Raw genomic sequence first — 27,430 nt, 5'->3', positions numbered from 1 at the left:
TCGTGAAGTCGGCGACATGTACATTATGAACAGTCTATGCAGTAGTAGGATAATATAAAATTTTCAGAGTAAACGTATTATGACAACAGCTGGCTTCTAGCCAAGCACATGAGCTAATATCGAACAATAGGAAACATAGACCGAAGATGCAGAAGAATTGAAGACACATACTTGTGACTGGCTCTTCTTGCCCTAGGTTTTCTGCAACAATAACGTCCATTTGTATAATCAAGTATTCATAACTACTTTACAAACATGCATACCACACCTGAGTATGCTGTAAAGGTGAAAAATTTGAGATGACTTGTTTCTCCCAGCACCATGGCAGTTGCTGAGCATGTGTGATCGGTAAGGAGCACGAGGCATGTGCCACACGTGTGGGGGTTCTAACAACCCTTGTGAAGTTGTTTATACCTTATGGCACACGTGTCTCACACATAAGCTGCAATTAGGGGTAACAATTACCGAGGTGGCGAGGTGCTCGCGGGCGTTTGTTATCACCACCATCATCATCATGGTTAGAACATAGTGCCGGCGGTGACGCCTAGCAGCAAGCCTAGGTGGTGGCGCACGAGGAAGAAACGGGCCTTTATGGCTGGTGGCGTTTGGCATGAATGGTTGTCTCTTGCAGCGAGACCCCGGTGCACGACACCGCAGGCCGTCTGGCGGAGGCCCTTGTGGTGAGTCAGGCGTTAAAAACATTGCCTTGTTTGTCATGTTGTTGAACGTTGTGTAATATTGTGTAAGATTGTTTAGCATGTGGATCACAATTGATGTTATAATAATTCAGCTGATGATATTGTCATTTATAAAACAGTTAAATAAATGTGTGTTGTTTTGGTTTGTTCCAACTGTGTCGACTGCGTCCGTGTTCCAAGAGCATGGCGATCTCCGATTTGAGACCTCACGAACGATAAAAAGTTCTGAAGGCACGAGTCCCTGCCACGCTCGTGCACACAATTGGTGATAAAAAGGCCCATGGTGCCAACCCGAGCTGTGATGTGAAACCTCCTTAGGAAAAGCGAGCATTGTCCTGTGCGGAGCTGAACGAAAAAAGGTCAAAGAAGTCAGCTTCACTCTCTCTTGGCGAAAGCGTCATTAACCCGGATCTGGAGGTAGCAGAACGAGGGTGCCAGAAAGTAGCTGTCGACCTAGGTAGTTACTGAGAGACGCTCTCCGAACCTGCAGCACCTCGTAACAGCAGTTCTATAGACACCTGTCACCCTTCACTTTCTCAACAGGACGACTGCACCCTACACCTGTCGCTCTTCACTTTCTTAACAAGACGACTGCCACCCACTTGACAGTCACCGGAGTGCCATATTGACGGTTTGGCCAGGCGAAGAAATGCTGAAGACACAGTTAGGCCTAACCTGTCACAAAACTTCAGACTCAGTTTTGAAAACACTCGCGCTACCTGTCGGAGCCGGTTTACGTAGTGCAAAGTCCAACCCTTTTAAACAGTTTGCTGTGCTACCAGGTGCCCCTAGCCTGTGCGAAATAACTAAATATTAAGTGTGTTTATGCATTGAACACTTAGAAAAAGAGCTACGAATTTCTCTCCGCAATTCGGACATGTAGCAGAACCACCATGAAGTGCTTGTTGGACCACTGATCAGAACGACGGTAAAAACTAAAGCAGGCGCAACAGGTCTGCACACTAAGAAGAAAGGCCTGAGTTGACACTACTATTACATTGTGAATTGCCATGGACGTAAAGGGCTTCAGTTTTATAGATTTCCGTAGCTGTTGTACGAAACAGAATGACGTGAGCACTGCAAATGGGCCATTACAAATAAGTGCTTGCCTAAAACTCGATGTCATGCTATGCTCGCTTGCACATGCGAGTTGTAGCTCGTTGAAATAAGCATTTTTTGCACTGTACCTGCAGTTTGCGTAATTTTTTGAAGCGAGGGTAGATTGATGGTAAAAGCTTTCCAGGTCCATAATTTTCAGGAAACAGCATGCCTCAACACCAATGAAAAAAAAGGGGGGAAGGGGGGAGGTTTATAGTGGCCTAAGCACAAACGCTTCCAGGTGGCTCCCTCTGCATTACCCAGTTATGGACAGGGCAGCGATTAGAGCACTCGTGACAGTTTTTTCGCAGCGCCGCCTGGGCAGACCCTGATGTCTTAAATCAGATTACAAGCAATGGAGACAAGCGGATCATGAGGCGGATGCTGATACGCAGCAACCAGACAACGAGGCTACGTCACCAGAAAGCCAACGTCTGAATAGTAAGACGAACGTTCAACGAGTGCGTGACTGTAGGAGAGAAGCAAGACAGAGGCCATCTTGGCTAGTCTAATTAGGGGCTAAAGTACTGAACTTGACTTGAACTGTAGTTAGTTGTTGTTTTGAAATCTAGGGATTTGTAGTGAGCAGGTCGGTCCACTGTTGAAGGGAACACGTGAGCGCATAACTCCCGTTTTGCGCAGTGACATGCACAGGAAGCAGCGAAAAGCAAGCATATGTATAAAATGAGGTGGCACATTTCACACATTGTTTGATACTGAAACGATCCTTGGCCTGAGCGTGAACGCGCTTTTGCGGTCCTGCCAAACAATAGCAGCTGAAAAGTTGTGCGAAGATTGTGAGAGTTCCTACTTATGAATTCCTGCACTCAAGGATGAGGTTTGCTCAGGGTCAGGCCTGTGCTGGTTCTTTTAACTGATGAAACAGGTGAAAAACTAGCATAAAACCTTTGATATAACACAAGAAGAAAAAAGGATTACAACAGCGCTGCTTCTTCTCTTGTATAGAGTTGTAGTGCTCACAGAGACCGAAAAACCTACAACCGACATGTATGGCATTGTCTAAGAGTATTTATTTTAAACTTCCCCTCCTGGACTTACGCCCTCATAAGTCTTTCGTCGGGAGGGCCAGGCCTGCATGCCGTCGCCAGCTCTATGCCGTCGGCTCAGGTTTCTGGTGCATCTAGCAGCCAACACACACAGCATATCTCCACCCCCCCCAAAGCCCCCTACATAGTCGACAGTCATGACTATGTGTCTTGCAGCCCTATGAAGGGAAAACGAGTAATCTTCAAGTTCGCCTGTTTCTGGTTGCATTTTGTCCTTTTGACCAGGCACATCTCCCGCTTTATGACTGTTCATGTATGATGAGGCGTGTGGGTTTGTACTGGGCGTTGACTCGCACAGTGGGTGTTCCTCCATTTCAGCTCGTGGGGCTAAGTGAAATATGTTCCTTTTTGGTTGGTATGTCTCTACAACATAAGACATCAGAGACCCCACCGACGAAGTAGCGTTCAAGTCTTGTTCTGGTTCTTTATTCAAACTGTCTCCTCTGGCTCTAAATCTCGAATGATTTGAGCTCCGTGCCTATTGGTAATATTATTCTTTTACTGTCTCCCCTGGCTCGAAACCTCTAAGGATTCAAGCTCTGTGCCTTTTGTGATTATTATTATTTTGCTCTATTGGACCCTGCTGTTCCTAAGCCTGAAGCACTTGCTTGTCTACCATGGTGGATTTCAGCGAACAACATACAACAGCGGGAGAAGCATTCTCAGACATCGTTGCATTAACAATGTCGCAGGACTGAAACCATTCGCAAGTGGTGTGGTTCTGTAAGCCTGAACAGCACCATAGCTGTCTCACACTTTCTACAGTCTCTATTTACGATCAAGCCTGAACAGCACCATAGCTGTCTCACACTTTCTACAGTCTCTATTTACGATCCACACAGCCACCTCAATGAAACTATTGCTTTGAGAAAAACTGGGGCTTTATGTTACGTGCTTAAAGCCCCATTCTTTGGAGGAAGGCACAGCCATCAAGTTCCTTCTCAATTCCCGGAAGATTGGCAACTGCAATTTTAACGTTGTATGCAAGAACTTCTCGTAGCAAGACCTTTCTTAATTTGCTCATACTTCTTTTTGTTTCTGACAGACTATAAGAGGCGTATGCAACAGGTCTGTGGACCCGAACTTTTGTCTACTGTTGCAGAACAGCACTTAACACAAAATATGAGACATCCGCCGAAACCGCATTTAGAATAGCGCTGATGGGATGGGCCATTTCTGACATGTTCGAGTCAAATTCCATCAAGTAGTTTACGATTCCCATAAACCTTTTCTGCTTCAGAGTGTTTGAAGGAGGTCTCATATCAATGATAGCCTGCACTTTTGAAGGACCAGCATGAATTCCTTGGTTATCAATGATGTGTCCTAAGAACTTTACCTTTTGCACATTGAATTCGCACTTCTAGTGGTTTAGCATGACACCATGCTTGTAACATTTGCAGAAGCTTTCTGAGACTAGAATTGTGCTCTACCTGCATCCCGTAATAAGTCAAGATGCCATCAATGTTACACATCACCTTCCAGATTAGTCAGAAACTTATTCAGAAACTGCACCTTTGGAAGACCTCAAGTGCAGAATCGATTTCAAAAGATAGTCTTTTGAACCGGTACCTGCCAATTGGTGTTATAAATGTGGTAATGTTTCGGGACTCCCCTGCCAACTCGAACTGCCAAAATCCTGAATTTGCATCAACTTTTGAAAAATACTGAGCTCTAAGTTCTACAAGCACATGCCCACTCACAGGCAGAGGCTGCACCTTTTGCTCTACAAGTTTGTTCAGCTCAGTGAAGTCCACACATATTTGCACATCTCCATTAGGCTTCTGAACAATGGCCATTCCAGAACAATACTGTGTTGGCTTCTAAACTGGCTCAATGACTCCAAGCTCATCCATCTCTTGCGGTGTTGCCTTGGCTTGCGACATTACCGGTAAGGGAACTTTTCAAGAAGTGGTCAATGCAAGTGGTACAGCATCTTCTTTAGGCTTGATCTTGTATACAAGCTTGATTCCGCCAATACTAATAAAGAATTCAGCAACTCACACCCTGAATTGACAGCTTCACTTTTTTGACTAATGACTTGGTTAAGGCATTTCACAATGCCTAGTTTTTCACTAGCCACCCCTGACAGGAGAAGCATCTGACCATTCACGATGTAGATACTTCCTTTCGATGACAAGTCATAGTATGATATCACTGCCATAATCGTCCTACAGGTTGGGTCCCCTCAAGACCTTGTCTGGCTTCTGGTGATGCAGATTCTTGAAATTTCTCTCGTACATTTCAAGAGGAATCATGGTTACATCTACTCATGTATTCACTTTGAAGGTGACAGGTGATCAATTGATGTGTACAGCAGCCATTCACTTGTCGCTGCAGCTGGGTGAGATGGCTTGGACGACTACAAGGAACGCGCCATCGTTACTGATGATACTGCGGACTCATGCTCTTCCTTTGAAGACACGAGCAAAATATTCATTTTGATGGCACTTGTTGCATGTAAAATTTTGTGCAGGGCACTTCTCTGTAGTGTGCTGCGAGTAGCCACAGAACATACACTGCTTTACATCAGCTTCAGGAGGCTCTTTGGTTTGCACTGCAGGCGTCTTTCGCTTTCCTGAAGGCAAAGTTAGAGTATGAACCTGACTGACTTTTATCCACCTTCCCTTCGTTGTAGCCGTGCAGCATAGTAGCTCGTTCCTTAATGAGTTCAGACTGCCAAATAGTGGATTATTGAAGATCAGTGCCACGCCCAACTGCATTCTGAGAGCTTGCGGTCCCTGATACCCACTACTAACCTGTTCCGGACCATCTCATCACGCAATTCTCTGAAATTGCACAACTTAGCCAGTAGGTGTAGCTCTGTGACGAACTGTTTAACACCTTTTTCTTAGCACCGTGCTCTTCTGGAGAATGTCCCTCTTTTGTACATGACTTTTCTTCTTACTACGAAGTGGTTTTAGAAAACCCGCAGAACATTATTACAGCTTTTCTCGTTCTCCGTAAGCTTGAATGAAGCAAGGATATCTTCGGCTTTATCACCCATAAAGCGGACTATTATGTATACTTGTTCCACAGAGCAATTCAAGGTGAGGCCACCGACGATGCCAAAACATTCGAAATGACGCTTCCACTGAGGCCACTCACTTGGCTTTGCAAAGTTAAATTCTTTGAAAGGTTTGCATTGAAAGCCTGTCATTGACTTTTTCTTGCTTGGCTTGCGACTCCTCCACTGTCAACTGGACCGTGTGTTGCAGGTTGAAAGGTACGCTGCCACCATGTAGTGTCTGCAGAGGCCAAGAAACATACAACTGACACGTATGGTGATGAGTCTGGGAGTGTTTTTATACTCGGGGAGAGTTCCTCTCCCCGAGTTGCGCCCCCGTAAGTCTGTCGTCAGGCGGGCCGGGCCAACGTGCCACCGTTGTCTCAGGTTCCTCATGTGTCTAGCAATAAACACACACAGCACATTTGTCGCGCTTTCTTCATCTTGTGTTCTATCAACATTTTTGCACCACTTCTTTCTCTCAGAAATCGGGGCTAAGTAGCAACTTTACGGAGATATGAACTGCTACAAGGCCGTCAATGCGAATGTAATTCATCAGTTCTTTATTATTATTATTTTTTTTGGCCAATAAAGCCTAAACAAAAAAAAACTGCAACCTCCATTTTGCATTTATGTGAGATATAGAAATGCATCACTCAAAGTTTTTGCACAGATCACCGCTCCTTCTAATTGCTCATAAGTGACAGCACTGCGTCACTACTTCACGACTTTTTTGGGTGATAGCACAGCACAATCATGACAGCGCGGCCGCGTGCAAGCTAAGGAGGGGGCATTGCACTAGAAGACGACGCTGGGCATGTATCGTCTCTGCATCAATTTGCACACGCGTTTGGTTTTCGCCGCTTGTGCTGCATGGTGCTGCGCAGAGTGTGAGCCATGCGCTCATTATTCCAGTTAACAGTGGACTGACCTACATATTTGTTTTTGGTTTCATTTTTAAGTTTGTTGATATTTTGCCGTTTTGTAACGTAAAGATGTCGGGGGTGAAAGAGGGTACGTAGGTTTGGAAGCAGTGCTGGGAGCAGGCAAAAATGCCTCTAGTGGCAGGCTTGGAACATCCATATTGACATTTTTGAGCAGGCTTGGAGTAGCTAGAAAGTCTTCTTTGTAGAAATGTGGAGCATTCGAAAGGTTCGGAGCAGTTGTAGCCTCATTTCACAGCAATTCTGAAGCGAGTCCAATGCTGCATTTTAAATTACTAAGTTAAATTATCTATTACTGAAAGGTAGACTGTAGAATAAATATTTATTGCCCCATCCCGGTGTTCTAGTGGCTAAGGTACTCGGCTGCTGACCCGCAGGTCGCGGCATCGAATCCCAGCTGCGGCGGCTGCATTTACGATAGACGCAGTAATGTTGTAGGCCCGTGTGCTCAGATTTGGGTGCCTGTTAAAGAGCTTCGGTGGTCGAAATTTCTGGAACCGTCCACTACGGCGTCTCTCGAAATCATATGGTGGTTTTGGGACGTTAAACCCCACATATCAATCAATAGACATTTATTTCATGAGCAATACAGATCATGAGGAGTGAGAGAAAAAGCTGCTTTTAGGCAGCTTAACAAAGCTCTCACCCCGTGTATCTTGTAATAGGAATAGCTCCCAACCAGTGAGATATATTCCTATTATAACATCATATATTTCACAGACAAAAGTCAGTGTACACTTCAAGAAGAAAATAATAAAAAAAATGGCTGGTTGTCAAAAAATGTGCTATGAAATGAGCTATATAATTACAATACTAGTATCTGTAGCAGAAATGAAATCAAATTGGTAAAGCTGAGCCCCACATTTCAAGAATAACCACAGCCGCATATAACATAACTGCTGCTAAATAAGCAGTACACTAGAATCAGTAAGAGATAGAAAAAAAACACTATCAAATGAGCTATAATACTTATTATGCCAGTTCTCACACAAATGAGATCAGAGCCGATCCAACAATGATGCACACTAGCAGCCTACTGGGGTGATAGCATAGATTATTTTCAGTTTGTTTAGGACTTATGAGCTAGTTTAACCGTAAAAGTGTCATTTTCATTCCCTTAGTGCCATTTCAGAGCAGGTTTAGAGCAATTACTATCCGAAATTGCTGTTAGGAGCCGCATGGAGCAGTTTGCAGCAATTGGAGCAGCACTTTCATTACTGTAAGTCTGGCACACATTAGCACAAATGGCACAGCTGTTACACACCTGAGGTGAATTTGCGGTGCCCCCTCCAACTCCTGTCGCTCTCTCAGTGCTATGCTTAGAAAACACTCCCAAGAAATTGTGACAGACAAAGAGAATATGGTTGACTTGTGCAAAGCTAGGAGGTTCAAAGTTGTAGGGTTTGAAACAATATAGGCTATTTCAGGCCCCAATAAAGAGACTAGCATTCTTCACAGCAAAATGAGGTGTGCATAAGCACAATTAAAGTCTCACACTATAGTAGTGTTGTGTCATTTTACTGAATTTTCAAGTACAGAAAAACTTGTTGATTTGGATACCACAAAACCACAAAAAGTGTTCAAATTAAATGAATGCTATATTATCATCCCCCTTTCCTAAAACAACAAATATGTGTCCCTTAAATCAATGAAGTTTCATTTTCTTGATGTATAAATCTGCTAATTACTTCTCACCAGTGGATTGAAAAAATCCACAATTTTCAACATTTGTGACTTCGTTCAAAATATGACCATGGCTGAAGGGGAGCCATGTCATCTCTAAGCGACACATGTCTCCAAGGGACACCTTGCAAAAGAAAGCCAGCGGCTTGTGCAAGCAGCTGAGACTAGACAGGCTTACAAAGGGCCTTAAAAAATGTGACAGTCTTACGTTGAGGCCTTTTCTTCTCAGTTAAGAACCACAAAACCAGCAACCCATACATAATGATCATCATCATCATCATCAGCCTGACTACGTTTACTGCAGGACAAAGGCCTGTCCCATGTTCCGCCAGTTAACCCGGTCCTGTGCTTGCTGCTGCCAATTTATACCCGCAAACTTCTTAATCTCATCTGCCCACCTAACCATCCGTCTCCCCCTAACCCGCTTCCCTTCTCTGGGAATCCAGTTTGTTATCCTTAATGACCAGTGGTTATCATGTCTACGCACTACATGCCCGGCCCATGACCATTTCCTTTTCTTTATTTCAGCCCCGCTGAGGTGCTCTATTGGCTAAGGTACTCAGCTGCTGAACCGCAGGTCGCGGGTTCGAATCCCGGCTGCGGCGGCTGCATTTCCGATGGAGGCGGAAATGTCGTAGGCCCGTGTGCTCAGATTTGGGTGTGCGTTAAAGAACCCCAGGTGGTCAAAATTTCCGGAGTCCTCCACTACGGTGTCTCTCATATTCATATGATGGTTTTGTTTAAACCCCCCATATCAATCAATCAATTTTCTTTATTTCAAATATGATATCCTTAACCCTCATTTCTCCCCTAATCCACTCTGCTCTCTTGTCTTTTAAGGTTACACCTACCATTTTTCTTTCCATTGCTCGCTGCGTCGTCCTCAATTTAAGCTGAACAATCTTTGTAAGTCTCCAGGTTTCTGCTCCGTAGCTAAGTACCGACAAGATACAGCTGTTATATACCTTTCTCTTGAGGGATAGTGGCAATCTAACTGTCATAAATTGAGAGTGCTTGCCAAATGTGCTCCACCCCATTCTTATTCTTCTAGTTACTTCAATCTTGTGGTTCGGCTCTGCGGTTATTATCTACCCTAAGTAGACATAGTCTTTTACAACTTGAAGTGCACTATTACCTATTTTGAAGCGCTGCTCTCTTCCGAGGTTGTTGTACATTACTTTGGTTTTCTGCTTATTAATTTTAAGACCCACCTTTCTGCTCTCCTTGTATAACTCTATAATCATGAGTTGCAATTCGTCCCCTGAGTTACTCAGCAATGCAATGTCATCGGAGAAGCGCAAGTTACTAAGGTACTCTCCATTAACTCTTATCCCTAACTGTTCCCATTATAGGCTTCTGAAAACCTCCTGTAAGCACCCGGTAAATAGCATTGGGGAGATTGTGTTCACGTGCCTTACACCCTTCTTGATTGGTATTTTGTTGCTTTGTTTATGAAGCACTATGGTAGCAGTTGATCCCCTGTAGATTTCTTCCAGAAAGTTTATATACACTTCATCTACGCCCTGATTCTGCAGTGTCTGCATGACGGCTGATTTTTCTACTGAATCAATGCCTTCTCGTAATCTATAAAGGCTATATATAGTGGTTGGTTATATTATGAGTATTTCTGTATTACCTGATTGATAGTATGAATGTGGTCAATTGTTGAGTGTCCTGTTTGAAATGCTGCTTATTCCTTTGGTTGATTGAATTCTAATGTTTTCTTCACTATGTTAGCAATTACCTTTGTAAATAGCTTGTATACTACAGACAGCAAGCTGTTTGGCCTGTAATTTTTCAAGTCCTTGTCATCAGCTTTCTTATGTATTCAGATGACAAATAGCGTTCTTCCAAGCTTCTGGTACTCTTCCTGTCAGGAGACACCTTGTAAACAGGGTGGCTAGTTTTTCTAACACAATCTGTCCTTCATTTTTAAGGAGATCTGATGTTACCTGATCCTCACCAGCAGCTTTGCCTCTTTGCATGCTCTCCAAAGCTTTTCTGACTTCTATCATTAATGGTGGGGTGGCATCTCGGTTACTGCTAGTTGTTATAGTATAAGGGTTGTGGTTATCTCGGCTACAGTACAGATCTCTGTAAAGCTTCTCTATTTTAACTATCCTATCCATATTGGTAGTAACTTTGCCTTGTTTATCCCTTAGTGCATACATCCGGTTTTTGCCTATCCCAAGTTTCCTCTTCACTGCTTTGACGCTTCCTCCAATTTTCAGAGCATGTTCAATTCTCACCATGTCATACCTTCTTAAATAGCATACCTTTCGCCTATTAATCAACTTCGAAAGTTCTGCCAGTTCTATTTTGTTTGCTGTACTTTAGACTTTTATGATTTGACGCTTCTTAATTAGATTCTTCATTTCCAGCGAAAGCTTGCCAGTGTCCTGTCTAACTACCCTGCCTCCAACTTCCACTGCACACTCCACAATGATACTCGTCAGATTATCATTCATTGTATCTATGCTAAGGTTGGTTTCCTAAGAGCCGAGTACCTGTTCTGTAGCGACACTCTGAATTCCTGTACTTTCCCTCTCAGTGCTAGCTCATTGATTGGCTTCTTGCGTATCAGTTTCTGTCGTTCCCTCTTCAAGCCTGGGCGAATTCGAGACCGTATCATTCTATTGTCAGTGCATCGTACCTTGCCAACCACTTCCACATCCTGCACGATTCATGGATGTGCACTCATTATACAGTCTATTTCGTTCTTATTTTCGCCATTAGAGCTCCTCCATGTCCACTTGCGGTTTCCTTGTTTTCGATAGACAGTATTGAAAATCCGTAAATTATTGCGTTCTGTGAATTCTACTAGTAGTTCTTCTCTGGTGCTGCTAGTACCGATGCCATAATCTCCTACTGCCTGGTCTCCAGCCTGCTTCTTCCCTACCTTTGCATTAAAGTATATACCACCCCTAGTCCCACGTAACGATTGCTTTAAGTTCAGTTACTTTCCACGTGCTATTGAAGATTGGAATATGCTGCCAGAGTCTATAATTGGTTGTTCCTCGCTTACATCATTTGAACAGAATCTAAAACGTTTATTTTCCGAATAACAGTGACATATGTTTTTTTTGCGTGTGTGTGTACTTTTTGTTGGTTGCATGATCCTGCAGTAGTTGTCTTTCAAATCTTCAGCGCGGTGCAAAAGTGCCGCCTCAAATGCGTCATGTGCTGTTCTGCGCGTATGTATTGCATCGCATGTGTGTTCCATTTATGTATGTTATGTATAACTTCGAGTTGCTGGTCACAATAGTACCGAGAAATTATCTCGAGACCTGTACGGTACTTCTTTTTTGCAAATAATTGTTTGTACTTCCACCCTGTAACGGCCCACTTCTGGGCTAACAGTATAAATAAATGAAAAATGAAATAAAGTCGCCCATCACTATAGTATACTGTGTTTTTACCTTACTCATTGCCGATTCCACGTCTTCATAGAGGCTTTCAACTGAAGCGTCATCATGGCTGGATGTAGGCCCGTGAGCCGTACGCGTGAGCCTGTATGCGTGAGCCTGCCTTCTCTGGGAATCCAGTCAGTTACCCTTAATGACCACCATTTATCCTGTCTACGCGCTACATGCCCGGCCCATGTCCACTTCTTTTTCTTGATTTCCACTATAATATCGTTAACCCCGGTTTCTTCCCTGACCGACTCTGCTCTCTTCTTGTCTCTTAAGGTTACACCTATTATTTTTTTTTCCAATGCTCGCTGCATCGTCCTCAATTTAGGCTGAACCCTCTTTGTAAGTCTCCAGGTTTCTGCTCCGAATCCAAGTTCCGGCAAGATACAGCTGTTATATACCTTCCTCTTGAGATATAGTGGCAATCTACCAGTCATGATTTGAGAGTGCTTGCCCAATGTGCTCCACCACATTCTTATTCTTCCAGTTACTTCAATCTCATGGTTTGGCTCCGGGGTTATTACCTGCCCTAAGTAGACATACTGGTTTACAACTTGAAGTGCACTATTACCTATGGCTACACATTAAAACAGGTGTCAATGTCATCCAAAGTTCAACCACGCCATGCACCATGATTGTATCACGGTGCAATAACTAAAAAAAAAAGGAGTAGGAATCATCGAAGCCTTCACCATGCACTACCCAGACGTTCATACTTATGCTAGCGCTCTTTCACGACCAGTAAAAGAAGCTGAGAGTCATTCCTTTAGTACAGGGAAGCAAATAGTCTTCGGGACACAAGGGCGCTTAGTTGAGTATAGTATTTTAGGGTTGCATTTTATCCTTTTTTTGCCATGACTCTGTGAAAATAAACAGTTGTCAGTTTGCATTTGTGTTGCCCCATGCCGTTCTTTTTACGGCGTTTGGTTTCACTGTAGTGTGTGTGCTATAAGGCTTACCAATTGTCGGAAAATTTATTTTAACAGTATCGTTTTGCATTTTAATACCAAAATTGCTTAAAATATGAAGCCAAGGTGCTTCTGTAAGGTGTTTGAAGGTAAAAAAATATTACTGTTATATTTCTGCAAAATTCTGCCCCGATGTTCTATGTTTGCATTTTTTCTCTTATAATATTGCACTATGCAATACACTTCAATCTCGATATAACGAACCCAGATATAATGAAATAATGATTATAACAAAGTCAATCTTGCAATAGATAGTGTTAGGAATTAACTAATATAACAAATTTTGGGACATAACAAACCTATTTTCATGTAAGATGCAAGTTTGTTATAATGAGGTTTTAGTGCAATACCTCAGTAATAAATACTTACTTCAAGTAAGGTATATTACCAACATCCGAAGTTTGTATATTTAAAGCAGCACAGTCATCAAATTTCAAGATCGAGATGTGCCCATCATTCCATCATTTTGTATGCATCGGTCTTCTATGCCAAATTTGAATGGCGTCTGATGCGTCGAAGTTATTTTATTTCAAAGCCAAACAGCGTAAAAAGTTAAGGAGAAAAAAACGGAAAATAGACTGCCCTGCGACATTGACACTAGTGCTACGTGTTCGGTGTGATAAATTTCACAAATACCATCCTGAGTGACGATACCCTAGCAACGATGATGTCGACGTTCTCCGAGTGTGTTTGGAGCCAACTCCCGGCCATGCTATCACTAGTGGCTCTCCTAGCTGTGTTAAAGCGTGCGTGCAATAGATTATGACGCATCAACTGATTTGCGTTCTGCTCCACTGCATGTGAGTACGATCACTCAGAGCGACAATACGTGCCAGAAAGTCGGAGAACTGCTGCATAGTGAAAACCTGCACGTCCAGGTGCAGAAAAAGCGGAAAGTGCGTGCCCTTTCATGCCTTTGCAAGCCACGAACATCAATGCAGCCAGTGGGTTGACTTCGTACGTGCCGTTCGACAGAGGGACTGGACGTCTCTGAAGAACAGCCGCGTTTGCTCCCTTCACTTGGTGGCGAGCTGCTACAGGATAAATTCTGTGTTGGCGAACCAGTTGGGTTTCACTGGCAGTACGAGGCCCCTTCTCGAGGCCAGGTCTATTCCTACCGTGTGCCCTGCTGCAGGTGAAAGCAGCAATTTACACGCCAAATGTCTAGGACGTGAGGTGCGTAGTTGGTGTTCTTGAGTTCCGACATCACGGCCGGGACTGATAAATATATTGCATTTCACACGGAGCTTGTCAAGCAAAAATCATCACGAATCGCAGTGATACCCAATTTCAGCTCACTGTCATCATCACTTGCCGATGTTGACCGCGAGGACGGCGAGGACTACGATGTTGGCAACAGAGGAATGTCTACGCTTTCAGAGACAGCTGGACTGACTGTAAGTACGCTTCTAGAAGATGAAACGGCAGCTTGATGTAACCATTTTTTGTGGAAGGGGCATCAGCTGTGCAGCTGCCTCGACGTGGCCACAAGGCAGCACTGCCAGCACTACAATTTGGCGGGCTTTCCATTCATTTTGAACAGTGTTCGATAGCGAGTATATTAATAAATATTACAGATAATCATAAGTCACTCAGATGCATTATAGGTCACAATCGCTACTAGGGAGTCCAAAGCTACTTGTTGGCGCAAAAATCTTGACATAAGTAAATTTGATGTCAGTGCTCCTTTAACGAAAAAAAAAATCATGTCATTGGGAATATCATTTTGCTCCATATTCAGGCACAATTAACACCACATTGTGCTCCAACTAAAAATCAGTTTTGCAGCTTAATTTAAAGCAAACAAATGGTTATTCATATATGGCAAGTTTTACCATTTCATATTTTGTTTTAAGGAATAAAAATCAGTTTTGACATTATACAATGACTGCAATGGAGAACCTAAAAAATTGCTTCTCATTCTTGAAGCAAAAAAAAAAACATTTAGCAATGAAGCTCAACATTTAAGAAAACCTATTTGTTGGTTCTCAATTGAGGTCTAAACAGATTTTCAATTGGCACAAATATGGTGTAAATTGCATCTTGTTGTGGAGCAAAATGAGAAGTTTCTCAAATAAGCAAAATGCTTGCAAAACATACAAACTTAACACATCAGCAAGTATTTCTTTTTACGCAACTTCAGATGTGAGCAAGTATGTTCAAAGCAAATTATAACTTCCATAGGCTAAGAATTTATTACTCAGGTATTGATACGTAACGCAATACAGTAAATCCTCGTTAACTCCAAGTCGCATATCTTGAATTCTCGGTTAAGCTGAAACTTCTTTTGCCACGCATTAACCCACCATAGGTGCCGTGTATTTGCCCCCTCTTATCTCTAAATGTTGTTCGGAGGGGACAGCGTATATCTCGAAATCTCGACCAGGAGCGAGCAAGCAAAGTCCACTCCCAACAGAAAACGAGGGCATTGTGTATCGCTTAGCTCTTACTATGCGTGAGGAACGCGATCGTGAAAGATGAATTTAAAATCCCCACAGTCACAGCCATTTGTTATCCGCCTCGTTAGGACACTATGGGAGTGATAATGTGTGTGCACCTGCGCGCGACTTTTGCGCTGTAGGCAGCAGGACGTCAGCACGTACATAAGCTAGCCCTTGCAGGTGCGAGGTGGCTGTGTGTGTTCCCAGCGATCTGCATGCGACAAATCTTCAGTGCGTGTCTGTGTAACAAACGCTTCTGAATATAGACCAAGATGTCCTGCCTAAAGGAATGCAAATCGTTAACGCTGAAGAGAAAAGTCGCTTTATCCAAGGACGTCAAAAAAGCATGTCGAAGCAAGTCGTGCATCAGCAAATCATTCGGCGTCTCTTTGTCAATCCTCTCGACAGTGTTTAAGAACAAGCAAACGGCTTTGGAAAGCTTCGAGCAAGCGAAAGCACATTCGAGCTTTCAAAATTTCGGATGTTGAAGTAGCACTTCTGTTGTGGCTCCACAAAGTTCGAACAGCCAATCTTCCAATGATAACACAAGTGATGATGAAAAAAAGCAGATGCTTTGGCACCCAAAATGGGTCACACGGACTTCAGCTGCAGGAATGGCTGATTCGAAAGGTTTTTCAAGAAAAGAAACATGTCATCAAAGCCTATCAACGGCGAAAGTGGCATTGTTGACGAGCAGGCTGCAGACGAATAGCGCAACCTACGCCTTGCCGCGCTACAAAATGGGTACATAGACAAAACGTTTTTAATCACAATAAAGCCGCTCTTTTTTATAACACGTTGCCTAACCGTACTTACACACCAAAATGTGAAGAGTGCTTAGGTGCTAAGCAACGCAAGGACAGAATTATAATTCCTTTTGGTGCCATCGCTACCGGCGATGAAAAGCTGCCCTTCCTCATAATTGGCAAGTCGCTGAATTCCAGGTGTTTTCAATATGCACGGCTCCCGATGGATGTGACCAACGGCACAAATAAAACGGCCTGAATGACGGCGGCACTTTTCAAAGAGCATGTCTGTGCACTTGACCGGAAGATGGCTAAGGACTGTCGGAAATTGTTGTTTGCTGTGGGTAACCCCGGTCACGAAAAAATCGACAACTTGCCGGCTGTTGTGCTGGAATTCTTGCTGCCAAATATGACGTCCGTTCTCCAGCCTATGCTTCACGGAGTCATTGAGATGGCCTGGAAATATTATAGAAAAAGCCTGCTGCACCGTGTTCTGCTGCCATACGACAATGAAAAGAAGTATGAGATCAATCTGCTGTGTGGCCGAAGCCTGGCGTTAAATATGCCCGCTGGAGATTGCCAGCTGCATCGCTCATGCCGGGTTTTCTCGAGCCCCGGCATCGATCGAAGAAGACATTGGCGTGGAATTTAGCGGCTGCGATGAGCTGTGCAGTGAAGTGCACAAGGCAACTGGCTGCGTGAGCGATATTGAAGACGGCGAGATTGCCTTTGAGGAGTACGCGCACTACGAGGCGGACATCCCCGTTAACGGTATGCTGTTGGACGTGGATATCGATGAGATGGTCGTGAACAATGCAGATGACCACACAGAAGAGCCCTGAGAAGTGCCTAGGACGACAAAAACACGTAACTTGCCATGCTTGCTCCACAATAAGATCGAAGGCAGCGGCAGCGACCAACGTCTCATGCGATGTGTTGAGCAACTAAAAAATGCATTTCTCGCACCAAACGCGAAACAGGTGAGCATCATGCACTTTTTGTCCTCGGTAATAAATTATTTTTCTCTGAAAATTCTTGTGCCTTTACTACAGTAGCTTTCTCGTGCACTGGGGCGTTTCCCGACATTGCTGGCTTAAATTTTGCAGTGACCTGGGCAAACATTTTCAGCATTTTGCTTAACTTGAAACACCGTTTATCTCGCAATTTTCCCCGGATTTGACGGCTTCTAGTTAAAAAAGACTCACTGTACTACAAGATGGCACAAAAATTGCAGTAATATTGTTGAGCTATAAATACTTGACAAAAGCACTTTTGTTTAATATGTCAACCAACTATGGTATTGAAATGATTGTCTCAGAATAAATTTTTTGACAAACAACATTCGTATGACAAACTATCAAATTGAGATAGCGCCCATGCCACCAAAATTATTTTTGCTCCAATGTATTGTGGTAATTCACTTTTTCAATGCAAGAAATCAGGACAATTCAAATTCATTTGAGATGGGTGTTGAAATGGTTGTCACACTTGGTGTGGAATGACCCAACATCTGGTGGGTGCTTCATAGTAACGATACTCCAAACTCTAACTGCAAAATTAGCATACCAAGTGCGAGAATATTGATGATGAATTCAGTCACTGACTATTTTTTTTTCACTGGCACAAGGCTGTAAGCACGTTCGAAAAATTGGACATTAAAAAACTAAATTCACCTTCAGAGCATACTTGGCTAGTTTTTACAATGCCAGCCATATAGAAAATTTACTCAGCGAACTGCATTCTTTCGGTGAAAATTACTGGAAGAAAAAATTTTCCCAACAAATACAAGAGCACATGATTTAATGGAGCTTGGCACGGTCCAGTTTGCTATTAATGCAGCCGTTCAACCACCACTGGTCACTTTTAATGATACAGATAAGTGGCGTTTCAAGCCATTCAACTTTTGTTGGCCTGAACAACTTCTTTAGAGCATGGTAGATGCAGCTTTCTCAAATGCAGTTTAAACGCAACAGGATTCACCTGTGAAGATAATTGGTGCACAAATAACATCACTGAACTTGAACAAAGCACTGGCCTTTTGTTCACCCAGTTCCTGCACTGTTTCATATGCAGTAAAGTGCACCAAGATATCTGGATCAGCAGTAAAGGACACACACCTGTCAGTCTACTGGGCACACATCCCACTAACACTGTACATGTCATTACAGTGTTAGCCCCAACGATAAGCAAAGGAAAACATACCTTGCCCTCGTCCTGCTGCCTCTCTCCTTTGAGACAATCCTCATCATCATCTTCCTCGTCAAGACATTCCTCTAGCTCATCTTCTAAGCCACGTGTGCCAGTGTTAATGCCACTATCATCATTTAGGTCACCCCTGTGTAATCCTGGATCCAATACAATTTCTCCATCAAAGTCCTCTTGATCAGAGTAAGGTTCAATGCGGCCTGGACTGTCTAATGAGTCAGCGGTGACCCCATGACCATCTTCCAAATCGGTGCCAGTGCCCCCCTCACCAGCAGTAGACACGGTACTTGAGAGGTTTCCATCCTCCTGGACAGCAGCAGATAAACATGTCATGAAGCTCTACACAGGAAAAAAAAATGAGCTTGTGGGCAGCATTAAAAAGCCCCAGAACCAACTTTGAAAACTTTCTAAAATTTTAAGTAGACGCACACATTAGGTTAAGACATTGAGTTTAGAATGCCGTAATGATCAACAATGCGGCATGCTTCAGTGCTACAAGCTCTGGGTGCTCTGTATATTCTAACAAGCAGACTTTTCTTCTATCTAGGCTTTTTGGCAATCCTCAGCCCCGCAAGAATCAGCAGAGATGATGACACATTGCCTAATCATCATTAGATACCTACAACCGACACAAAAGTGTTTCACGCTTGCCGTAATGACAACAGGCATCGCTGACTGATCTTCCCACATTTAAATGAAAATATATACCCTATAAAGTGGCCGAAGGAATGATTGCCACCGTAGCTAGATGGTGGAGCATTTGATGTGTTATTCAAAGGACTCAGGTTCAATGCCTGCTGGTACCACCTTATCTTTTCGTCCACTTTTTTTTGTTCACATATACATTACCTCTAACCTTATTCCCTATACTTTCCAACACATCACTGTCCATCCTCATGAATTTTTTACCAATATTCATCATCGATGATGACTGTGAGGTTTAACGTCCCGAAACCACCATACGATTATGAGAGACACCGTAGTAGAGGGCTACGGTGTTTCTCATAATCATATGGTGGCCTTACCTCTGGGGGTAAGGCCGATGTTGACCGAACTGACAAACATCCTCTACCATGACACGTTGACGACGCCAATATTTCTGTCACGAAATTTTCTGAACGTGAAGCAGCGATTTCCGTCGATATTTCTATAACCGTCGACAATCATTCGACTACTGCACTCGTGGATACTGGCGCCATTTACTCCGTTATGAGTGATTGATTTGATTGACTGCGGGGTTTAACATCCCAAAACCACCATATGATTATGAGAGACGCAGTAGTGGAGGGCTCCGGAAATTTTGACCACCTGGGGTTTTTTAACGTGCACCCAAATCAGAGCACACCGGCGTACAGCATTATTGCCTCCATCGAAAATGCAGCTGCCGCAGCCAAGACTCGATCCCCCGACCTGCGGGTCAGCAGCCTAGTACTTTAGCCACTAGACCACTGTGGCGGGCCCAAATGTTCATCATCATCAGCCTCACTACGAATGAGGAATTATATAGACCCTAACAGACTATGTTTAAAACCATGCCAAGATGGTGAAGACACTTCAAGACAATGTCGCCTGTATTTTTTGCTTGTACCTTTCTACTTTATCAAGAGCTTTCTCACTGAAAGAGCTACATTTCTATTATAATAAGTAGTATTTTACTAGAGAATATCATTTTCTTAATTAGGATCTCTTTACCTCGCAGGGCACCACAAATGTGATCAAGAAAAATGTTACAAGAAGCACTTTAGAAATACTTCCTACATCACATGTTTATCGATGCGGCCATTGAAACACACACGAAAACCCCTCCCACACTATTCTCACTTACATTTACATCCCAATTCTCATTGAGTGCGGGTAACAGATGAGTATAAAAGCTCTCAGCTACCCAATGTATCACCTAATGAACCTACACTGTGAGGTTCTATATCCAATGAGCCCTCAAAAAAAAAAGAAACAATGATGGCGCAAGTCTCATCCACCCGCTCCAAACCACTGGTATGTTAGTGATAGTTTTAAAGGAGCCCTGACAGCAAAAGATTTGTTTGTGATATTTTTAGCAATTATTTATGTATTTATTCAAAATACCCTCAAGGTACAAATAAATTTTAGAGGGAGTGGGGTCTACTTAACAAAAAAAGAAAGAAAAAGAAGCATAACAGTAAAGTTGGAGAATTAAAAAAATTTCATAAAGGACATTAGAGAACATCAAATGAAGTAGATACAAGCAATGGAGAAGAAACAAACGAGCAATGTTGCAGTAGGCTGGATAAGACATTTTTAAATACAGTTGTATTAGTGATATCCGTTATTAAGGCAGGTAAACCGTTCCAATCTCCTGCTGTCCTAGGAACAAATGAAATAGAGGCTGCAGTAGTAGACAAATATGATATGGAAACCTTATGATGATGATAACTTTGTGCGAACGAAATGGAGCTGGGTGTACAAACAAGGAATGAAGTGCGGGTTATGGTAGTTGTTAGGCATTACATCCACTACGGACAGCTGGCATCACCTATCGTGATGTTGTGCGAATATTAGCGGTTGAAGAGAGTGGCCGCAAGGGGAACAGAGAGGATGGTTGGGGTGATGACGAAGCGGTTCACGAGGCATCAGTTATGTAATCTCTTCAAATCGTTAATAAGTCAGTTGTTTGTCGTTCAATCAGACTTGTCATCGTACGCATCAACCACTGACATGACGACGAGGACTTAACAACAAACCTATAGCCGACGTAGAGCAGAAGACGAAGGGAGAAGATAACACTGTACGTACCGAGGCCTAGCAACAGCAAGTGCAGCCAGTGACAACGACTAGTATGGAGACCGACCACACCGAAGTGAAAAACTCCCCGCTCATCGCGGATGAAGCGGCTTTTGGAACGAACGAGCTGAAGTTTACGACGCTTCAAGTTATTTTCGAAGACAGCATCTCTCCAAATTGCTTGACACGCACGAACGCCATCGAAAATTGAACTACGCCGAACGAAAACGCAAACAGAACAACGGACCTCGCGATGCTCAACACTACGTTGCAAATGATGGCGCGACTTCTCGAAAGGTAGTTGGGAACACCACCAGGCACATTGAACAACAACGCCACCAGTGCTCAGCTGCAAATAACTACGACAGCAGATCTGACAGGAACCCTGCCGACCTATTCGGGAACTGAGTCAGACCGCTTCGCTCGGTGGGAGACTGCCGTAGAATCAATGCGCGAGTGGTGCGCACGGACTGAGGCAGCAACAATCAACGCAGGAATCTCGCGACTTAGGGGCCGCACAGCCCCTTGGCACCAAACTACTGGGCACCTGCACGCTGACTGGACATCATGAATAATGGCATTAAAAACTGAATTTGACAAGCCTCTCCTGTTCTGTCAATGGGTCGCCTATGTCGACGCAAGAGCTCAATGAGAGAACGAAACTATGACAGACTATATATACGGAGCTGCACGGCTTCATTGACCTGTGACTCCATATTATATAAAATATTGAAGTATTATAAAAAATACCTGTTCAAACAAGCAATAATCATAAAATCATAACCCTCTATCAATTGCTCATCAATACCTCTGCAAGGGAACGTTGTCGCAATGAAGAGTAACGGCTTGGCTTGGCTTCAGATTCAGAACTTTCTACAGGGCCTCCCCTAGGTGTCACTGTAGTTGCTGTGCTCCTCTTCAAATCTGTGTTATCACCTTAAATGAAATGAATTCAATCATTATTATTTATGAAGCATTTCTGCACTAATATTGCTGGTGATGAAAAGTAAACGATACAAAGCTATTTTTATATTTGGAAAACTAAATTTTTCAAAAGCAAAACGCACATTGTGCACATGAAGCAAAGGTCATTTCTGAAGAGAAACATACGATTTGAAAAAACATATTCCACAAGTTACAATATATAGCCAACATAAGTTTCATAGTAAATGCACAACTTGAAATGACTTTGATTTACATCAATAAACAGTAACAATCTAAGCAGCACTGTGGGATGAATAAATGCTGACATCTGAGATCTCATATTGCCACATCCTTATTTGTACCTGCTATGTGCAGACAAAAGCAATGAAGATAATTGATCTGGTAGTGCGAGTGTCTCTTCTAGTACAACACACAGGCTATGACTTCTATTTGTGTTGTCACCAGTGAAGCTAGGCACAAATATGGATGCACCATCATTATGGACAGAGACGCTTTATTAATTGAAATACTCAAGTATTTAAAGGCCAACTCCAGCGATTTCGCAACTATGTGAGGGTGATCGTGATTCTGTGTCCCTGAGAAACTCTTGCCACGAGCCTAATAGCTGAAATAATAATAATAATAATAATAATAATAATAATAATAATAATAATAATAATAATAATAATAATAATTTCTCCTAAATACGTGGTACAATACTAATGCACAGAAACTTCGAAAATACTTTTAATAAGCAAGAAGGCAATATCAAAACCACACAAAGCTCACTGCCTACGTATGACATACCATTCGGTAAGAGCCGGAAGTGGTATACAGGTCCTGCTGGTGCGGAGTATGAAAACTGTGAAAGCCAGGTTGTGCGAACACTCGAGGGAGAGGCAAGCGCGCTGAGCAGAGCCAGCCGAATACCACAGGGTAAGAAAGCTTACCGTGCCAAACACTGCGACCGTTGCATTGTGACCAGGAGAGTAAACACAATTGGGGGAAAAGTTAGTGATGCCATCAGCTGCGTCATTTCCGTTGACATGCCAAACATGACGTCACACAGACACTGCTGCAAATAATTCTGGCAAGCCCGGTGAGCGCTTTAAGTAATCTTTCAAATTTATTTGCAAATAATTAGCACATCTCTCAAGCATGTTTTTTGGTATAAATTACAGAAATATGCAACGGAACATACACAGCAAACTTCATTCAGATCCATTGACCTGAAAATATTGCCGGAGTTGGCCTTCAAATTTTATTTGCAAGATATGAAACTCACAATACATTCTAGCATGTACAAGCCAGATGATGCAGCCCCAACTTAGTTTTAAACTCTGTCACTAGTGCCCAAACTGTCATAAAAAATAATTTATGAAAGTGTACACAATGCAAACTCTCTTGAAATGGGCCATAAATCACCCCTCACGCTTGGCGTGATAAACACCGTGAAATGAGACGGTTGTAATGTGACTTTAGTTTCAGTTACATTCTGTTCTTTGAACCCGAGAGGGCGCGTTGTGTATTTGTCTCTGTCCTGTATATATGTAGGTGTCCTGAGTAATAAAGGCTTCTTCGAGTCCATGTTTTGGACTGTTTATGGTCGCTCTACAGACACTACAATAGCTACGAGGTAAACTGCAAGTAATGCTGCTTCGCAACCGTTTCCAGGCTCCGCTCCGCAGATCTATTTTTTTCGCCAGTGTAACCAGGGTCCAGCTACCATGAGCTGTTCTGGGTTGACCCCGCCACCGTCATTCCTGCTCAGCCCCGGCCGTCCAGCCCTGCCATGGGAACAGTGGCATCGCATCTTCGAGACTTGCGTGCTAGCTTCTTGAGCTACCGAATTTTCGCCGGAGCGACACAGAGCCATCCTCATTCACTGCCTTGAAACAAAGGGATAGCGCATTTTCAACACGCTACCAGCCGACGCAGCTACAACACCAACTACGTCTGCCGACGAGCCCGACGCAACTGGGACGCCAACTGCACCGAATGTCTATGACGTAGCAATCGCGGCGCTCGGGACACACTTCGCGTCAACCAGCAACGTCGTCGTAGAACCCCACCAATTCCATCGTCGATCGTCGGTACCAAAGTACAGGCGAGTCTGTTGCTGACTTTGTCGCGACGTTGCGGGAGCTCGCATATTTTTGTTCTTTTGTTTCTGAGGACGATGCTCTTTGAGACCAGTTTGTGGCCAGCGTTTCATCAAATTGTGTACGCGAGCATCTCCTACTTGAAGGTTGTGCGCTTTCATTCACTAGGGCAGTTTGAGCATGCGAGCGAAGAATTAAATGAGTTTTATGCTTCTGTACAGCCTGTTTTGAAACATTCACATACGCATGCTAAGCACTCATTGAAGAAAGGAAGTGCATGCCCGAAAGCAGAGGATAGTCCGTCAACACTTGATGGCGTCTCACTTGCGTCACAGAGTGGTCCTTCTCATTCACCGCATTGTTTTCATTGTGGCTGCCGGAACCACAACGCTTTGTGGTCTTGATGTCCAGCTCTAGGCCAGCGTTGCTTATTCTGCCATCGGAAAGGTCACCTTCAGTGCGTTTGTAAACAGAAACGGCTTGCGCAAGCAGAGGTTCATGAGCTTAAGTGTGACGACGCTCCTTCGACACCCGATAATGCCGAGCAAGTTCTGGCCGTCCATCACTCGCCGCAGGATACGGTCAACACAAAATTGCAAATTTCTGATGTCACGTTGACACTTTTAGTGTATTCGGGCTCATCCGTTTCTGTTCTCTCCGACGAAGTGTTCACTGACAGGTTCCCTAACCTGTCACTCTTACCTGCTCCCCGCGTTTCCTTGCTTGATTATTCAAAACCTGCAATCTCTGTGTATGGCTGCTTCTGGGCCGAGGTTATTTTCTAGGGCTGGAGTGAGCAGCTCCTGTTCTATGTTGTCCATCGAGGTAATTCTTTGATTGGCCTTGATGGCATAAAGGCACTTAAGATACATATTGAAGGTGCAACATTGGAGTGCCTTCAAATGTCCACTTCTCCTACGAGAAGTGTAGTTGAGAATATGGCACACTTCGATGTTACTACAAAGGACACGCGGTGCAATTATAGAAGGCTTCCACCAGTTTTAGAACGTGACTTTTCTGTGCTTTTCAATTCTGAGCTTGGCCTTGCTAAGGGATTCGTACAAAGTTAAGACACGTCCAGAAGTGGAGCCGATATCGTCGAAGCTTCGCCGTCTTCCCTTATCTATTTGGGCAAAAATGTGTGCCGAGCTTCACAGGCTCCTGGACCTCGACATCACAAAAGAGTGACGCTTCAGAATGGGTTTCTCCTATTGTCGTTGTTGCCAAGAAGGTTGACAGTATCAGATTATGTGTCGACCTTCATGAGCCAAATAAGGCCATTGTCCCTGACAGTTTTCTATTACCCCACACAGAGGAACTTCTTCACGCCCTTGTAGATGCTACCCATTTTTCTACACTAGACTTGGCTTCTGCGTACCATCAGGTTGTCTTGCACCCTGATAGCAAGGATCTCACTGCTTTAATTACCCATGAAGGTCTGTTCCGGTTCAAAAGAATGTGTTTTAGATTGGCTTCTACCCCTGCAACCTTTCAAAAGTTGATGGCAACGATTCTTGATGGCTGTTCAGGTGTCCTATCCTACATCGATGATGTAATTGTATTTGGAAAGACAGCCCATGAGCACCTTCTGAACCTGAAAGCTGTCCTTCAGAAGATTAAGACAGCAGGCTTGAAGATATATAACAAATGTATTTTCGACGCTCGGAAGCTGACTTTCCCTGGGCATAAGGTGACTACCAATGGTATCGCGCCACTTCCAGAGAAGGTAGATTCTTTCGTAAAAACGCCAGTGCCAACAAATATAGCCACCTTACGTTCGTTTCTTGGTTTGGTACAGTACTACACCATGTCTGTCCCTCGGTTGGCTCAGGTGGTGGAACCTATGAGACACTCACTATATTGAAATGAACCTTTTATTTGGTCAGCAGAAGCAGACAGATGTTTCAAGAGAGTCAAAGAGCTCCTTTTATCTAGAACAATACTGCATATGCTTGGCCCAGCAATGCCGGTGATTGCGTCAACTGATGCATCTGACTGTGGGCTTATAGCAGTATTGCAGCAGAAAGATGGGCGTGAACTGCGCACGATAGATTTCGCATCCTGCACACTATCACCTACAGAATGAAAGTATTCGGTCGGTGAACGCGAAGCGCTTGCATGCATCTGGGAATGTGTAAAATGGCATACCTACCTTTGTATGCACCAGTTCACACTTCAAACTGACCATCAAGCATTGGTTTCTTTGCTGGCATCACAAGGATCAGGACGACGTCCACTTCACATTGCGCGCTGGGATGCTAGGTTCCTCCGCTACAATATTCTTGTCGAGTATGAAAAACAGTCGACGAACACTGTAGCAGGCGCTCTTTCTCGTCTACCAAGCCCTGCTCCAGAAGCTTAACTTGGGACAGATCATGACATTGTCTCACTTGTTGAGCCTGCTTGAATCTCTAAAGAAGAATTCAAGCAAGCTGTTTTTGGTGACGTATGCTTACAACAGGTCAAATCTTTTGTGATGAATTCTTGGCCACCAGACATGCATTCGTGAGCAGATCAAGCCATTTTTCAACATACGTGAAGAACTTTCAGTAATTGATGACTTATTGTTGCGTGCACAGCAGCTGGTCGTTCCTTATTCTTCTTGCCCACATCATCGCCACCATGCATAAGACGCATCAGGGCATCACGCGCACGAAAGCAAGACCCCGCAAACAGTTCTGGAGGCCTGGTATGGACAAAGAAGTCGAAACAAACGTAAAAAACTGTAGTGCGTGCTTGGAGGCAGATAAGTCTGTAAAAATGTCACCAGCCCACATGCAGCCCGTAGAATGACCTCAGCGACCATAGCAAAAACTTTGCATTGATATTGTGGGCCCCCTTGAACATGTGCCTCAGAACAACAGGTTCATAATCACGCTCGTGGATTATCTTTCAAAATGGCCCGAAGCCTATTTCTGTAGCAGCGTGTCCACAAGTACAGTCAAGGAGTTTCTAACCGGCGTATTTTCACGAGAGGGTTATACTGAAGAAATAGTCACTGACAACGGGCCACAATTTATTTCTCGTCAATTCACAAAATTTCTTCACGATCGAACCATTCGCTTGTCTCATTCATCAGTTTACCATTCTCAGGCTAGTGGACAAATCGAACGCTTTAATCGAACTATTAAGAACTATGTACAGGTGTGTCTTCTGGAGCAACAACTGTTCCACCGAGCAGTAACTGAGTATCTGGGTGTATACAGATGCACCACATGCGACAACCAGCGTTGCACCAGCAGTGTTGTTGCATGTCAGGATGCCCCGAAGAAGGCTGCATGTAGTAGCTGCACCAGCTTTTGAAGAAGATCCAGCTAAAGAGCCCTCACGATTACGCCATAGGATCAAGGAACAGCAGCAAACCAGCAAACAATATG

The 27,430-nt window shown here is 43.7% G+C and overlaps 1 protein-coding gene across 12 annotated transcripts in view; it reads right to left on the bottom strand.

Moving 5' to 3' along the window:
- The window catches only part of LOC119176042 (uncharacterized), a 475,621-nt gene that overhangs the window by 51,475 nt on the left and 396,716 nt on the right, over nt 1-27,430 (bottom strand). For 7 of the 12 annotated variants that reach the window (XM_075881071.1, XM_075881082.1, XM_075881074.1 and 4 more), the window contains 2 exons: nt 21,836-21,963; nt 18,265-18,573 (listed from right to left, as the gene is read on the bottom strand). The exons of 2 other annotated variants lie outside the window; for them this stretch is intronic. In XM_075881071.1, the coding sequence (XP_075737186.1) occupies nt 18,265-18,573; nt 21,836-21,963 (437 nt within the window). Of the gene's footprint in view, nt 1-171; nt 202-18,264; nt 18,574-21,835; nt 21,964-27,430 lie in introns of all 12 variants that reach the window. 3 more of the 12 variants (XM_075881078.1, XM_075881081.1, XM_075881077.1) reach the window with 2 other exon arrangements.

This window comes from Rhipicephalus microplus, chromosome X (genome assembly GCF_043290135.1).
Source record: "Rhipicephalus microplus isolate Deutch F79 chromosome X, USDA_Rmic, whole genome shotgun sequence".
Classification (NCBI taxonomy): Eukaryota; Metazoa; Arthropoda; class Arachnida; order Ixodida; family Ixodidae; genus Rhipicephalus; species Rhipicephalus microplus.
Note: the sequence above shows the minus strand (reverse complement) of the source record. Positions and strands in the feature narration are given on the sequence as shown.